Raw genomic sequence first — 17,635 nt, 5'->3', positions numbered from 1 at the left:
GGTACAACCGGCATTTTTTTCTGCATGTTATTTCTCCCACGTAATGATACTAAAATAGAAACAACATGTCTGTAGGGAATCGATGCATCTTAAAGTGTGCTGTGGTAAAAAAAAAAACATCCGACTAAAACCAACAATAAAGATTGAAACTTTGCTTGCTCTAAAGCCACGATAATTTGCATTAAGATACTCTTAAATAGTGTAATAACGATTATGGTTATTCCTTCGTCAATGAGCTACAGCAGGCCCAGCGGCTATTTTGTCCAAACCATCACTTCTTAATTTTATGAATAGTCGCGAGCGAGCAAGACGATTGACCTTATAAAATGAATTCTTATATAGTGACAAATTTTAACATAATCCTGAAAAGAATATCAGGTTTAACTCTTTTCCATTTCATCCTTTTTCTTGTGATTTTTCTTAGCCATGTTTAACTTTGGGGAGGGGTGGGGGCGGGGGAAGGTGACCTAAAGCCCTGTCTTGTATACCAGTGTAGAAGATTGATGTAGGAATAGAAGCCCTTAAGAAACTCGTGCGTTATGAGGGCAGACACGCCACGCCCACTGAACAGTCCTACAACACGAGATGGCTCTCTTCATGTTCTTGCAAAGTGTTTGTTGAAGTAAAGAAAAAATATGAATTTGATTTTGATGAAAATAATGAGTATAGAAAGTAGAAGAAGGATGAGAATAAGGAGGAGGAGGAAGAGGAGGAGGAGACGGAGGAGGCGAGAAGGAGAGGGAGAAGAAAAAGGAGGAAAAGAATAATATGATGAAAAAACACCAGTGACAGAAGAAAGATAAGCCAAAATTGTCAATGCCTTCTATATTTTTACTTTATCTCTCTCAATCTCATCACACACACACACCCCCTTTATTCGTTTACCCACTCTCTCTACATGCTCTATCCTCTTAATAACTTTCATCTCTTATCTATCCTTCATCCCTTCCTCCATCCTTGCACTCTATGTCTATATTTCTCATTTTCCTTTCCCCGCCTACTCAACTCCCCAATAGGCCCATGCCCTTATCTTTCACTCTTTCCACATTTTCCTTTCAACGTAAATATCTTAATCAAGGTTACATGTGGCAAAAGCAATATGAACGACATTAAAACAAACAAGGTTCATACACATTACTAGAAATTAACTCTATCAAAATATGTTTGTTCTTTTATTATAAAAAATGAAAATATAAAAAGTATCAACTACATGAAACAAATTACTCAAGTTCTTGCAGGACAAACATTAATAAAGAAAAGATTTGTTTAAAAAATCGGAAAATATTGTCAAGATTTTTATAAAGTATGTGAAAGACTGATATAAAAATAGAAAAAGGTACTATTTAGTTTACGCACACACTTTTAATTTTGAATGAAGGCGAAGTTGATATGCCAATGTAACAATTAAACGTAAGAAAAATCCCGATAAATATTGTCAGGATTTTTCAAAGTAAGTGAAAGACTGATATAAGAATAGAACAAAGGTACTACATGTATGTAGTTTTAGGCACACACTTTGAAAATGAAAGTAATAGATAGACCCATAGGCCTGTATTCTGAAGTCGGGTTTACCTTAAACTCAGGTTTAAAGTTGTGGTTTAAGTGTGGATAGCCAATTGTTACATAAATCACTAACAGTAGAGATATATTTCAGCTCATTTGGCTCTCAAATCATTCATAATTGTCTAGGAAGTATAAATAGAGGATTGTCTTCACCATCGATGAATCAGGAAAGAGCACAGCAAACATAAGAAACATACCACTTAATAAAAATTTTGACACTTATGGCTTGCCATAATTTTAGCACAGAGTTAGACCACGGTCTAAGTTAAACCCGACTTCAGAATACGGGCCATATTCTCCTACAATGCAGTGTACAGTATACCAGCACACAGCATTCACCGACCTAACATTTAGTATTTTTCACCACGAGTAAAACGAAACGGAATACAGGTAAAAAGTTGTTTAAATATGAACGGAACATATAAGACTACACACTGATGACAATTAACAAGCATTTTAAAGGACTGATGTTATTTTCCCAATCAGACACGTGAAACCGACTCCTGATAGCCAATGACACAGCATCCATCAGTTTGTAGTCAGTTTCGTCTGTGTGATTGAATTCCCTGAAGCATATCACAAAACAGAAATAAACTTAAAAGTTCTGTAAACATGACATGAATTTAAAGGCATAAGGTAACAATGTTTAATTTAAAACAAATCTGAGCTGCAAGGTTTCTTTTTTCACCTTTGTCTCTGATATGTTATTAAAGGGGATCTTCACCATGACAAAAAGTTTGCTTTAAATATTCAAGAAAACATAATGAAAAGAAAAATATTGGTGAGGATTTGAGGAAAATCCCCATTTGTTCTGAAATATAAAATGCATAAATTTCAATTCTTTAATGGTTCATGACTAAACAATTTCTTCTTACAGGAGCAAGTGTCAAATAATTTGTCTGTTGATATACTGAAAGTACAATAAAATCCATTCATATTTTTCTGAGAAAATTAACGTTTCATTTATTTTATCTATTTAAGGGAAGCTGCTCGCATATGACGTCACAAATAAGAAAATTAAAATTCTTATAATTTTTAAATCTTTGATGGATTTTCCTCAAAACCTTCAGCAACATTTATTATTATTTTTTTGCTATTTTCACAAATAATTTTTTGTCAGGGTGAACTTCCCCTTTAAAAGGAGGCCCAGGAAATTAGTGCCCGAAAAATCATTGATTAGTCAGCTAAAAAAAGTGAAATACTAATTGACCAGACCACCCTCTTAATTTCAGCCCATGCATGTACACTATAGTCTGTATACTGAAATTCGGTTTACTTTAGACCATGGTCCAGGTGCTAAAATTATGACAAGCCAAATATATAAATTGTATAAACATTGCACATTTTTTATATTTATTGTGTTCTATTTCAAAACTTTTATGGTGAAGGAAATATTGTTTTACTTTGTTATAGTTCCCGAACAGTTAGAACACATCTTTAGACCCGAGTTTAATTTAAACCCTGACTTCAGAATATGAGCCTGTGTCATATCAACCTCCCAGGAGATTTAATAATTTATTCTTCTTCAGTCAAAGATATCTTGAAACTGCAAGAATTTGATTTTTCTTTCTTCCTGTGTATTTTTTTCCATCAATGTGAACAATATTAAATAAATACAACATGAATCAAAGTTCAGCTCTTTTTTAAAGAAGACTTTTGTAATGTTGGCATATAGGCTTTAATACATAAAACTTTGGTTGGAAAAGACACACGAGACTCTACCCTGTATTTAAAAACTGACAAGACATAAAATGAGCATTTAAAAGCTCTAAACATATGAATTTCGTAGATATAAACATTAGTCCCATCTACCACAGGTAAACTACATATTTAAAACAATTTTAGACCTCTGGCCACAAAGGAAAACGAAACCAAAAATCTAATCCCACATAATATAAAAAATACAGGATTATCAAAATTAATCCATTTACCCCCCAAGTTGCAGCTTACAAATTATGACTGTCTTTTTCCCTGGAGGGCTGTCAAAAAAGCTCTGTCAAAAAATTGAGACATTTTTAGGAGAGCTCAGAAAAACCCCTTATTTTAGAGTTATGACATAAGTGGCAATGTCTCCAAACATTTCTCTACAAATATCAGAAGAATGTTTTCAGACATTATGTGGTTGGCAATGCCACCATTGCCGAGTTTGAATTTTTCTGACCTTTTCTCCAAATATTTCAATTTTCAAGTTATATAAAGACATAATTAAAACCAATAGTCAATAGGGCAAGATTTGTTAGATTAATCCTCCAAAATATCATAAGGGGAAAAAAAACCCAAAATTTCACACTTGGTTCCAGTAGACAATGGCCAGGTTAAAGGACAAGTCCACCCCAACAAAACTTGATTCGAATAAAAAGAGAAAAATTCAACAAGCATAACACTGAAAATTTCATCAAAATCGGATGTAAAATAAGAAAGTTATGGCATTTTAAAGATTCGCTTCATTTCACAAAAGAGTCATATGCACATCCGGTCTGTATGCAAATGAGGGAACTGATGACATCACTCACTCACTATTTCTTTTGTATTTTATTATATGAATTATGAAATATTTTGATTTTTCTCGTCATTGTCATGTGAAATGAAGTTTCATTCCTCCCTGAATACGTGGAATTTCATTATTTTAACAATTTGTGGTTCAGGCAAGGAGGTCCTAATCGTCAAATTCGTAGAAATTGAAATATTGTATAATTCAAACAATAAAAAACAAAAGAAATAGTGAGTGAGTGACATCATCGACTCTCTAATTTGGATGTAACTGGCTCGTTCATATAACTATTTTGTTAAAAATAAGCGAAACTTTGAAATGTCATAACTTTCTTATTTTGCATCCGATTTTGATGAAATTTTCAGCATTGTGCTTGTCTGATTTTTCTTTATTGATTTAAATCAACATTTTGTTGGGGTGGACTTGACCTTTAACCTGTTGATTACTGACTTCGGTAATTCCCATAGGCATTGTATAGGGATCACCTGGTTCCTGCAGACAATGGGTTAATATTTTGCTTTAGTGCTACAATCATACCCTTGCCATCCTACGAAACATCTGCAGGTACAGACACTGACCTTCTTTTGGCTTCTCTTCCCGTTCTGCCGATCATCGCCTTTGCTGCAGGTCAGTATGTCACCGACGCACCTACCCTGGCCAGAGCACACCCTCTTACTACAGGCTGTAGCACCCTCTCTTGCCAAGACCACGGTAGGTCCAAGAGCATCGATGATGTACTGTCGAAGCTCCTGGCAGGAGCCAACCTTGGAATCGTAGTTGTCACCCCAGAAGATGACACCGTTGGTCCCGAACTCGGCCGATGTGAGAATGGTGTTGTTTAAATCTTCCTATAAGTGATATACACATGTATATACAAATTATGTTAGAGAGTGTTATCTTTATTTTACAAACAGAAACATTGATAAATAAGTGCAATTTCATAAACTAATAAAAGATTAAAAGATATATCAAAGTTAAACATATATATCTCCACGATTGTTAACTGACGACGGTGGAAGATCGTTGTCAGGATCGTTTAAAATTTGAGTCAAATACTGTAAATTCATTCCCACAAATTGCCACAATGCATTAACTGTAGTGCTTTTACATAATATTTGTATAATTTCAAAATGTTCATTTGTGATTTCTGATTTTAATCCCTTCTACTTTTCTCTTTTTCCCATATCAAAAAGAAAATAGTTCATGTAACCAATTACCTCTGAACCCACAATAAGTTGCCAAAGGGTTTCTTAATAAGCTGAAAAAGTCATTTATATTTCAAATACAAAGCTTTAGAAAATTACTTTATCATGAAATGCGATACCTTGATACCTTCTGTCAAAAATGTAAAGTCTAAAAAATTAACCGAACATGAAAAATATACTGAACATTATTTTCTTCCAAGACCAATCTCAACACCCCCCCTTCCTGCTCGTCTAATGAAAGTATAGACCAAAATGCATTTACTTCATTGCACCTACATCTTAGAGGCTGAAGCCATTGCCTTGCATGTGTTGGTAATCTTCAGCTGGCACATCTCTAACAACTCTGTTTACACATATTCCTATATCCTCTGAGGGAGGGCGCTATGAGATTATGACGTCATATGCATAGGGTCTATTTATTTTAATCAAGTACTTACCAGCGTGAAGAAGTAATGAGTATCAGTGTAGTTGAACCTTGTGTAGCTCATGATGGGGCCTTTTGGATCACTTGATAAATCTCTCACTCTTAACGCCTCTGCCAGTCTTCCCCTAACAGACGACGCATAACTGCCGGAATATTTAGATATCAAGTAGATGCTTGGATAGAGACACGTTGTTTCATTGAAGAACCACATGATCTCATTGTTGCGTTCGGGCCCAGGGGGATTACACGTTGTGGTGTTTGGAATCACGTTACAGTACGGATAATGGTAGAAACCCCACAGAGCCTTGGGACGCATGGCCTTGCCGAGTTTCAGCGTGCTCTCGAAGAAAAGCTTGGCACCCTGTGTCCATTCTAGCTCTGCGACGGTGTCCACGGTGAGATTGTCCCATGTTGGATGGAGTCGGCGAACATGTTCTATGGAGTAGGTTCTGTACCGACGTTCGATAGAGTCCCATTGCGGGTACCAACTCTCCCAGTCGATCACGCAGAAGCCATTGTAGTCAGGGTCTGGTATCATAGATTGAATGTCGTCGGCTACCTTCTCCAGATGAGCTGTTATGTTACCAAGCTGAAACAATAAATAAGACAGGGTTTATGATAGACACATCACAGCATGCATTGATCCATGAAGGTATAAATTGCCAATTTGTTTATTGCCAACTCATCCACTCATCACATGGTCTACCTTCATTTAGTCTAATACCCTTCCGCTGATAAACATACATCCTCTTACAACCATTTGGTCCAAAAATCACCTTGTCTAACCACCAATTCGCCAATGACAATTTCATCTCATGACCAGTTGGTCCAATACCCATTTTTTTCACAATTCATTTTGCCCAATTAACACCTTGGTCCAATTGGACCAAATGGTGTTTGGACTAAATGGCTATTGGACCAACTGGTTATTGGACGAAATGGCAATTAGATCCTCAGAAAAGTGGACAAACTGATGGTAGACCAAATGTAGTAGACGAGTTGGTAGTTGGACAAATTGGTGGCATAAGACGAACTGAAAATAAACCCACCCATGAAGACTGTTGATGTGGACATAATCAAACATTCACATAACATTGTACAAGGATGACTGACAGAATGTGACACCTTGAAAAAAAATAACAGAAAAAGTGCGACCGAAGTGATGATGACCTCTTTTTTTTATTCCTCCTCCCCCAAAAAATTTGACAAAGAAATTTTCCCACAAGAGTGATGACCTTTTTGTTCCCTTCTGATGAGATGCTTCCTTAAATAATACAATTTTTTTTGGTACAATCAGTTAACAGAATACTTCATGAGATGAATGATGAAATTATCAATTTTCACAAATGAAAAATATTCATTACTTGGTTTATGACACCTAATTTAAATAGATCCTTGTCAGCTGCCCGCCCTGGCGGGTTTCACCGGGAAAAAAAAAAGAAAAACGGGAAAGAGAAAAAAAAGGAGGGAGAAAGATAGGGAAAGGGGAAGGAAAGGGGAAAAGGAAAGGAGGAAAAGGAAAGGGAAAAGTGAAAAGAAAACGAAGAAAAAACATTTTTAAATGGTAAATGAAGGAAATCAGGAAAATGTACGAAAGAAGCACATTTCAGAAAGAACGAACCATTCCGAAATAGGCCTATATATGTAATGCAGTAGCACGATGGGAAATAAATCAAAAGATGACAAAACGGCAAACAATAGTGCTAAACAAACTTTAGTCAAAAACTGAATTGGAAAACAAAGAAAAGGGACAAGAAAAAAAATAATAACATGACCGGGCTGCCGACGATTTGAAATTAAATAGTGGGAAGAAATTGCGCCATAAGCTAGCTAAATTTTATGCAAATAATCTACCGCGGCTTTGCCCCACACCTTACGCAGTAGGGCCGGGGTTCTTCATTTATAACCTTCAAATGGCTCTTTAACGCCCCCCGTTCAATCACTGGCATACATGCGCGGGGGGGGGGGGGGGGTCTTGGTTCGACACCCAAGAGGAAATGAAAGAAATTATAGGCGACAACGTATAATGAAATGAATGGAAACAATGAAATCCTACTGAAATATGTTGTTTGCTGAAAATAATGGAAAAATCTATCACATAATTAGAATTTAATTTCAATAGGTAATTTTTTTCCAGCTCGCTTTGCACGCTGGCGACTTTTTTCAAATTTTCCCACATTGCTATGTTTTGCCCCCTCAAAATATTTGGTTCATTACGCAACTGGGTTGAATAAATGTGTTGTGTAAAAGCTATATTCTGCATACATGGTATTTGCCCGCGATTTGATTAAAATAGCGGCAATCTGCGAGGTTTAAATGGCTTTGATATCAAAAAGTTCGGGGGGCTCCGCCCCGGACCCCAACCGCACAGCACTGCGTATGGAAAGGTTGGGCCATGGCCCCAAATGTTCTACAAACAAGAACAAAAAAAAGGAGGAAAGAAAAGCATCTGAGAAGTGTAGGATATGCTTTTATTTACTGAATATAATGTCAAAAAATAGCTCAAAGTTAGATACTCATGAAAGGGTGATTTTTTTCTCGCTCGATTCGCTCGCTCGGGACTTATGCAAAGCAGCTTTTTAACACATGTGCCATACTGCGCCTCTAATTTTTTTCATTTTTATTTACTCTTCACGCTACCCCAAAGAATCCGGTTCACAGTGGCGTACAGACCACAAAAAAGCAATCTAAAGAGAGAAGAGTGCAATATATTATTCTCTGGATATCATGTCAAAATATATCACAAAATTTGATTTTTGTCTTAAAAGGTCAAAATTTTTGCTCGCTCGCTTCGCTCGCTCGCAAAGTTTTTAAAAGATATTCTGCTCGATGCGCAATATCTGGCCTTCTCAAACAGTCTCCTCATATTACACCATTACGCCTGTTCATACCATGATATGACCGGGAAATTTTTGGCGCTTGCCCCCCCCTGGCCACCGACCCCTGTTACGGCGCTGATCCTTGTCATGTGAAATTTGATGAATTTTGATGCAGTGACAGCTCGGTCTGTTGCTTGTTGCCTACATACATGTACAACATGCACGCTGCAAACACAAGTGTTTTTCTTGTGGTGCCTGGGGTCTCAGTGCAATGGACAAAATCGTATGGATCCAATATTGCACGGTAGATGACGTCATTGTGAAATCGGCTGAATGATTGACATCAAACAACCAATCAAATGACAAAGATCTATAATATTGTTGCTTTACACAGTTTTGACTGATCGTGACTTAAGACTTGTAAACTTAAGACTTGTAAAAATTCCCGAGTTAAGGTTTTCTGGACAGAGAGCAAGTATCAACCCTCTTTTCTTGGGATTTTTTTTCAACAATCTTTGCCATTTGTTTATTATCATCCACACTGCAGAGGTCTCGGCGATTCAAGTATAAGACATGCAATGACCACAAAATTTACACTTGCATACATCTGTAGACAGATATTTGTTAAAAATCCAACTTAAAGGTAAATGCTAGTTTTGGTAACGATATCAAAATGAGTTCGTACAGAATCCAATGAAATGACCACCAAAGTGTCTGTTTGTATAAATAAAACGTATGTGCCAAAGGATTCTGGAAGAAATTGTGTAATTGCTGAGAAATCAGCAAATAACCACAGGATTCGAGTAGAGCGTCGGGCCCGACATTCAAAGCAATAATTATACACTGTCCCACGTGCGCTTATCTGTGTTGGGGATCTTCAGTCTGAACATTTTTCAGCGTAGATTTCAAGATTTCACGAAGTTCAGTTTATGTAACTGTACCAGATCTAGATCCTCGATATACTGACAATTAAGCCTTGTTTTACAGACTTTCTCATGAAATCAGTGTTTACTGCAACTACTACAATTTCTCTTTAAACAGTAAAAAAATATTGAATATCAGATATATGACAGCCTCAATGCAGCCTTTTTCATCAATATCCCTGATTACTTCTATACTAGGTTAGGGCATGTGTGCCTTGACATGGGGCATCATTTTTTGTTCTGAGAGTGACTGAGCATTGTTTTTTCCATGAAAATCATATACTTCTATCATTTTTAAATGAAATTTTTCGCACACTTACCTAATAGTATAATGAACATTATCGACTGATAATATATGTGGAATATTAAAGAAGAAATTCATATTTCATCTTAATTTAATCTTTTGGTGCACAGACATGGGGCCCCCTAGATGCTCAAAAATTGTTGCTGAGAAGTCAGAACAGAAGTTCACAACAGACTGAAGCTTTCAATTTAATACATGCAGCAGTACCAGGGGGCCATTTCATAAAGCTGTTCGTAAGAGTGACTTTAAGAACGACTGGTGAACCTTTCTTACATGCTAAACCATCGCCAATGGTGCATCGTTTACCAAATGAAAGGATCACCAGTCGTTCTTAAAGTTGTTCTTAACTTACGAACAGCTTTATGAAACACCCACCAGTTTACCACCAGAGTGCATACAATGGATGGATCTGATGATTTTGAAATATAATATTATAAAATTGAAGGTCTTATTTAAAACTATAAAAGCAAATTTCATTTTTAATAGGACCCATGCCATCATGCCAATTAAAAAATTGAAAACAGGGAATCCCGGGGGGGGGGGGGGGGGGCACTCAGTATATAATGCATAGTGGGTATGTGCCGCGGAGGGGACCCCCATTTTTACACTCAAATTTCCGTTCCAAGGCATAGCATTTTTGTCTTATTGAGAAATAAGAACAAAGAAAGCCGCTCCAAGGAATAGCATTTCCTTCTAATCGAGAAAAAAAGAAGAAAGAAATCTGCTCCAAAGCTTCGCATATTTTTCGTTACGCCGTTCCGGTCGCATTGATCTGCTACAATTTTGGTGAAAAGAGGCGCGATAGCTCAGTCGGTAGAGCGGGGGATTTGTATTCCGGTGACCCGGGTTCGATTCCCACTTGGTGCGCTAGTGCCCATTGGTAAGGCATTAATCCTCATTACCAGGTCCTTCGGAGAGGACCTTAAGCCGTCGGTCCTCTGGTTGCTTGCTTACAAGCATTCATGCTTTCTTAGCAATCAGGTAAAAAATCCCTACCAAAAAAAAAGCGGCCGTAGAGCGCTTTTCGACCATCACCTAAGTGCACCCGGCGGAGGCCGCGCTAGCTGCGTCATGCACGATTGCCCGTTCCATAGGGATGCATACGCACTCACAGAGATACAGAGATCCGTTCAGAGGACCACTGGTTCACCCTGACCATTCGCCATACAGGAAAATGTACGGGGTGGGACTGATCTAAGACCAGTGCCGCTAACACTGTCATTTCTATGTAGGAACGCGCGAAGTAAAAGAGTCTGACTTACCAATTCTTGTGTTGACCCAAACGCAGATTTTGGTTCTAAATACTTAAACAGGATTCCAATGCCCAATGAGTCAAATATCGTCCTTCAATTGAAGATTTTTTTCTAAATCGGGTAAAATCATAAGGAATTTTTTCCTTATTCTCGTCTGGTCCATAGTCTCCTACGTAAGTATTTCAGCACGCCCTCTTGTGCTGAATAAAAGAAAGAGCTCTAGCCACTGAACAGTGGCGACCACAGAGCTGGTTACAATAAGCTCCTACCTGTTTCCGGTGAAGCATAATAGGAAGCTCCGTGATCCGGGGACTGTAGCCTTTTTCTCACCTGACACCACTAACGTACCTAAGGGGCAGACTGCACCCCCTGACGAGTCACAACTCATGCAAGGGACATACCCCTGCCCCCCTGACGAGTCACAACTGATCCCTGACAAGCCACAAGTGGCCCCCTCTTTTGAACTTGAAGACCTTTTTTTTTTTTTTTTCATTTCAATTTTTTTGGCAGACGAATTTGCCCCCCCCCTTGGAAAATCCTGGGTACGCCACTGCCTGACACTCAATATTTTGTTCATTATTTTTTTTTACACAAGAATTATTGTTGTCACAGGCGGCGGAGGGGGGGGGGGTACACATTCAATACCCCTTAAATTTCAGGAGGAGGGGAGAGTTCCCCTTAAGAAATAAAGAAACAAAGAACAAAGACTGAGAAAAAAGTAAGAAATAAAAAATCAAAAAATTCATTTACGCTCAGAAGAAAAAAGTAAGAAAGGGTAAGGGAAGAGGAAAACAGACAAATTATGCTCTGGATACAGTACTAGAAATATTATAGATAAGCCCCCGAAAATAGCCATTTGGAGTTTTTGGACTTTTTTATTCTTTAAACATGTTTATCTAGACAAAACAAATTTGCCAATCTGTCGAGGCTATCGAGACATGTTTACCAGAATGCATCACGAGTAGTGTGTCATCCATCCGGGTGGATGAACCTCTATGGCTTCGTGATATTTTTTTCTTTTTCGATTTGTCACGATCAAACACCATTGAACGAACCAAGAGTAGTGACGGACTATGCATGGGTGACCTAGGCATTTATGTCCGAAAAATCGGCACAATGTACCGTGCTGACCGGTATGATTGCATCTTTGAAAGGGCAGGGCAAGCGCAACTAGTTGGAACTGAGCTGAAGATAGCGGTTTGTTTTTGGTGAAGATTTGTTTATATGCCATTTTTACAAGAGTTACAGCAAACTTTTGTACATACCATAATTATCCTTTTTCATATTAGAAGGATACACAAGAATAATATATGTATACATCATATTGGTAATAATATCATTATGTGAGAAGTGAGATTTTTTATTAATAGAGTCAATGGCGACAATAGTCAAATATGACTAATCGCCACTCAAACCAACATAAGAAGAAGTAGAAGGTCACCGGAGGTGGAAAAATCGGTGAGTTTTTAGTCATTTTTCATATTATTTTCAGCAATTAGATCTTATTTGTTATAATAAATTTATGTCAAGTATCACACTTGATCTAGTTCGATAAAGTCATGATGTTTGGGTGAGGGAAGGGGAGGAAAATAGTCGATGAATTTTTTGGCCATGCTAGTGTATACACCCGAGAACGAGGTTTATATAACCTCGTTCGTAGGATGAGTGCCGAGGACCCCCGTTTTCACAAACATTTGTAGTTCCGAAGCCCGTTCCGAGGACCCTCATTTTTACAATAAGCCCGCTCCAAGGCCCCCGTTTTTTGCCTTGCCTGCGGCACACCCCTACCACTTTTTTGGTCGAGTGCCCCCCCCCCCCCCCCCCCGTGAGGGAAGCTGACAAACCTGTGGAAGACCTCCATTAATGAATCGTCCATCCACGCTGTTCACATAGGGGTAATATCCCAGTTTGTCACCAAGAAGAGAGATAACCTTCCCGGAGTCCCATCCTCCATCGTCATTGAATTCTATACCATAGTCACTCAGTGGCAGCTTCACGCCAGCTCGTTCCTCGCAATAATTCGGCACGTTCCATACCGCACGGAAAATGTTTTCTTCACTACCGGAACCACGCGTGGCTCCGCCGCCAGCAGTCCCGGGGAGATAGCTCCGTACTCGGTCGTAACTTTCCAGGTGATCGTTTTTGCCCTGATATTCATTTAGCAACAAGCGCGAGTTGGATGTGAATATTTCTCTGTTGATTGAACAGTAGAACGGCGTGAAGTGACAACAAATGAGAAGAAGCTGGCAAACGAAGCTAAAATAATTTCCAGGCATTTTCGATGATTGTTGATCTAACTTGTACTCGTGTAGTTTCAGTTCTCAGGAAATTTCACGTGACACCACAAAAAGTAAACACGCCCACTCGTACCGTACGCTCACGATCGATCACTACTGCACCGAACGCTAGATGGCTCTCTTCCTGTTCTTTCAGCCATAATGATTGATGGTCATGTGCATCAGTTACATTGTTTGATAATGATAATAAAAATAAAAACAAATTAGACAACAGTAATATGCATTTATATAGCGCCATCTATTCAGAAATATTCTATTTCGAGATGCGTTATCATCATCATTATTATTATTAGACCGGCTTTAGCTTGAGCTGCCTTTCAGCGCTCATGCATTCAATGAATCAAGCTGCCGGGTACCCACTCAATGGGTTGAGTGCAGCACAATGTGGATAAATTTCTTGCTGAAGTAAATTAAGCCATGGCTGAAAGTCAGAAGAGTAATCCACTGGGCCACAAATACTCAGGAAGGCCTCCCGGCTTAAAGGGGAAGTTCATCCAAACAGTTGCATTTTTTTTTGTAACACAAAAAATAATATGAAATATTGGCGAATATTTGAAGAAAATCCATCAAAAAATTAAAAAGTTATTAGAACGTTTAATTTTGTGATTTGTGACGTCATATCCAACTAGCTTTAAATCAATGAAATGTGATTTTCTTTTAAAATTGAAAATGTGTTTTATTGTAACTTCAGTATGTCGATATACAAACATGATTTCACACCCGTTTCTAAAAAGAAAATTAAAAATAGATCATCACGAACCATTAAAAAATGAAATTCATGCATTTTATATGACATAATATATGGGACAGCTGTTTGTTTATGACGTCACAAATAAAACTATTGGAATTCTAATACCTTTCTCAATCTGTAATGGATTTTCCTAAAACCTTCACCAATATTGTTTATGTTACTTTTCTGCTATTTCTTTAACAAAGTTTTCGTCGGGATGAACTCCCCCTTTAAGCATGAAGTTAGTGCATGCTTATGGGAAAATACATTTCAACACTTTTTTCACGTCTCCAATGAGCCCCATTATTGTCTCGAGCAGGTCCCGTCGTAGAGAGGCGTTTCACTTTACGTATCTCAGGATCAGCCCCCTTGAGGTTTCAAAGTCGTCGCAGAGACGATCCCTTGTCTCGATCAGGATTCATAACAGTGGTGTATACAGATGGGGGGGGGGGGGGGGGCTCTTTTTGGGGGCGCTTGTCCCCAAAAGTTATTTCAAGACCAACACAAAAAAAATAAGAGCAAAGGAAAGAGAAGGGTGAAAGATACATGTACTATCATTTTTTAATCATGTGTATATATTTATGATATAATTTGATTTTTTAAATTGAAATGTCGACAATTTTGCTTGCTTGCTTGGCTCGTTCGTTACATGTTATAATTTTTTCCCGATAAGCCATATCTTGCACCCTAAAAATGTTTTGGCTCATTGCGCCACTGTATCAAAGTCGTTGCAGATGCGTTTACTTTACTTCTGCATTTAATCTATTGGTCTCGAACTGTTTTCAGAATCATCATAGAGAGTAAGAGACGTATTTGGTATACGTCTCCAAGTCTCGGAAACTCGTGGAGACGTCTCTACTTTATCGTCTACTTTACTTCTCGAATCAGTCTCCCTGGTCTCAAACAGTTTTAAGAATAATCGTAGAGACGTATCTCGTACGTCTCCAAGTCTCGGACTCTTCGTGAAGACGTCTCTACGCTATCGTCTACTTTACTTCTCAAATCAGTATCCTTGGTCTCGAGCAGTTTTCAGATTCATCGTAGAGAGTTAGAGACGTATTTCGTACCTCTCTAAAGTCACGGACTCTTCTTGAAGACGTCTCTACGTTATCGTCTACTTCACTTCTCTAATCAGTCTCCTTGGTCTCGAACAGTTTTAAGAATAATCGTAGAGAGTAAGAGACGTATTTGGTATACGTCTCCAAGTCTCGGACTCTTCGTGGAGACGTCTCTACGCTATCGTCTATTTACTTCTCTAGTCAGTCTCCTTGGTCTCGAACTGTTTTCAGGATCATCGTAGAGACGTTTCTCGTACGTCTCCAAGTCTCGGACTCTTCGTGAAGATGTCTCTACTTTTCGTCTACTTTACTTCTCGAATCAGCCTCCCTGGTCTCGAACAGTTTTAAGAATCATCGTAGACAGTGGCGAACCGTGGGTCACGGCATTGGGGGGGGGGGGGGGGCACCAGCAAAAAAATCTGAGTCACTTAGTGGGCGCGCGAAGCGCGCCCAGTTGCCAGGTATACTGATCTAATAGAGACATTTTAAGGACAGTGCCATTAAACGGATATGTCTCTCACTGGTAAAATAATGCGAGCGCGAGCTTAACATTTTGTATATTCAGACCTAAAAAGGGACATTGTAATCAATCTTTTGTAATCATGATACGTACCTGTCTCGCTAAATAATGCGAGCGCGAAGCGCGAGCTGAAATTTTTGTAATTATTGACCCCCAAAAAGGAAAATTTTAAGGACTATATTTTAGGAATCCATTAGGAGTATACACATCTCACCATAGTCATCTAATGCGAGTGCCAATAAGAGCTTGATGATTTGGTTAGAAATACATCTAAACATGCACATAAAGCACTTGTAATCATGATTAACATATCCATCTCACTAATCAAATCTTGCGAGCGCGAAGCGCGAGCTGAAAATTTAGGAAATTCAGACCTGAAGAGGGGCATTTTAAGGCTTGTTTGTAGAAATTCATGAAGACCATACGTAGTTTACTAACCAAATGATGCGAGCGCGAAGCGCGAGCTGAAAATTTTTGATATTCAGATTAGAAAACGGGACATTCTAAGGACTGATTCTAGGAATTCATGGAGAGCAGACATATTTCACCAATCCAGTACTGCAAACGTAAGCACGGACAGGAATTGTTTTATAAATTTAAAATGGGGCAGTCACTTTAAGTAGTCATGAAAAAGAAGCATACTATTGTACATAAAACAATAATAACTCGAAGTGCGAGGAAATATATTTGGCAGTTTGGTGTATATTGACTTGAAAACGGGAGGTTTTAGTATAACAGGATTATATATCTCGGTAAACAGACAATGCGAGCACCAGGAACAATGAAGACATAGGCCCTGATCAAATTATGTTTCATAAAGTTATGAAAAAAAAATGTTTCTTATGTAATATAACATAACATAATTATGAAATAGTATAACATTTTAATGAACAATAATGTCTTCTTCCCCACTCCGTTTCTCTTCCTTTCTCCCTCTTTTTCTCCTTTTCCCCGGTTTATTTTTTTTTTGTCAGCCGATTGGGGGGGGGGGGCACGTGCCCCCCCCATGCCCCCCCCCCCGTAGTTACGCCACTGATCGTAGAGACGTATCTCGTACGTCTCCAAGTCTCGGACTCTTCGTGAAGACGTCTCTACGTTATCGTCTACTTTACTTCTCCAATCAGTCTCCTTGGTCTCGAACAGTTTTCAGAATCATCGTAGAGACGTATTTCGACCGTCTCTAAAGTCGCGGAATCTTCGCGAAGACGTCTCTACGTTATCGTCTTCTTTACCTCTCTAATCAGTCTCCTTGGTCTCGAAATCTTTTAAGAATCATCGTAGAGACCTATCTCGTACGTCTCCAGGTCTCGAACTCTTCGTGAAGACGTCTCTACGCTATCGTCTACTTTACTTCTCTAATCAGTCTCCTTGGTCTCGAACTGTTTTCAGGATCATCGTTGAGACGTATCTGGTAAGTCTCGGACTCTTCATAAAGAGTAGACGTCTATACATTATCGAGGGTTTCATGACATTTTCTCACACGACAATTGCTCCGATAAAACCTCTCCTGCAAAACTAAAACAATCCCGATCCTTATCTTTACATTATTCTGAACCGAAAAACTCTATTACAATCTTAACTCTAACCCTATGCCCTCTTAGATATTAAGACCGGAGGAAAGGTCGAAGAAAAGAATTATGTCGTGTCACCGGTCTGGTCTGTAGTCGCAGACACTTTCGACATTTCTTGTTGGTCTATTTTGGTAATTATATTTGTATCAGCTCAAAACATTTTAAAAGCTCGACTGGTTATATGGCTAGATTCATCCTTGAAGAAAAGATAGCCTGAAACCAACAAACAAAACAATTCACCATGGATCAGCTTTCTCGACATATCAATGCTTTTATTTCAGTTTCGATTTTCCTGCACCAGTAAAAAAATCGAAATAAAATTACATTGATGAACGTGCAGAGCGATATAAATCATTATATTATATTCGTGAGCCTAACCTCTGCCTCTTTCTCATTTTTTTTTTTTTTTTTTTTTAATACAGAAATTGTATTGTCACATGCAACGTACCAATCATTTACTAGGCCTATTTAGATACC

The 17,635-nt window shown here is 38.4% G+C and overlaps 1 protein-coding gene across 1 annotated transcript; it reads right to left on the bottom strand.

Moving 5' to 3' along the window:
* Positions 1-1,402: 1,402 nt before the first annotated feature.
* On the bottom strand, positions 1,403-13,369 carry LOC129276469 (hyaluronidase-like). The gene is made up of 3 exons (XM_054912848.2): positions 12,827-13,369; positions 5,697-6,272; positions 1,403-4,902 (listed from the first exon to the last, which is right to left on the bottom strand). The coding sequence occupies exons 1-3, from the start codon at positions 13,256-13,258 to the stop codon at positions 4,561-4,563; spliced, it is 1,350 nt and encodes a 449-aa protein (XP_054768823.2). The 5' UTR covers positions 13,259-13,369; the 3' UTR covers positions 1,403-4,560.
* Between the last annotated feature and the right edge of the window lie 4,266 nt (positions 13,370-17,635).

The sequence above is a fragment of the Lytechinus pictus genome, chromosome 14, assembly GCF_037042905.1.
Source record: "Lytechinus pictus isolate F3 Inbred chromosome 14, Lp3.0, whole genome shotgun sequence".
NCBI lineage: Eukaryota > Metazoa > Echinodermata > Echinoidea > Temnopleuroida > Toxopneustidae > Lytechinus > Lytechinus pictus.
Note: the sequence above shows the minus strand (reverse complement) of the source record. Positions and strands in the feature narration are given on the sequence as shown.

Bases quoted from the DNA above. Each gene is read 5' to 3' on its own strand.
- LOC129276469 (XM_054912848.2), bottom strand. From the start codon at position 13,258: ATGCCTGGAAATTATTTTAGCTTCGTTTGCCAGCTTCTTCTCATTTGT. The intron at 6,273-12,826 runs GTTTGTCAGCTT...TTATTGTTTCAG, and splicing joins TTAATGGAGGTCTTCCACAG to CTTGGTAACATAACAGCTCA. The intron at 4,903-5,696 runs GTAAGTACTTGA...TATCACTTATAG, and splicing joins CTCATTACTTCTTCACGCTG to GAAGATTTAAACAACACCAT.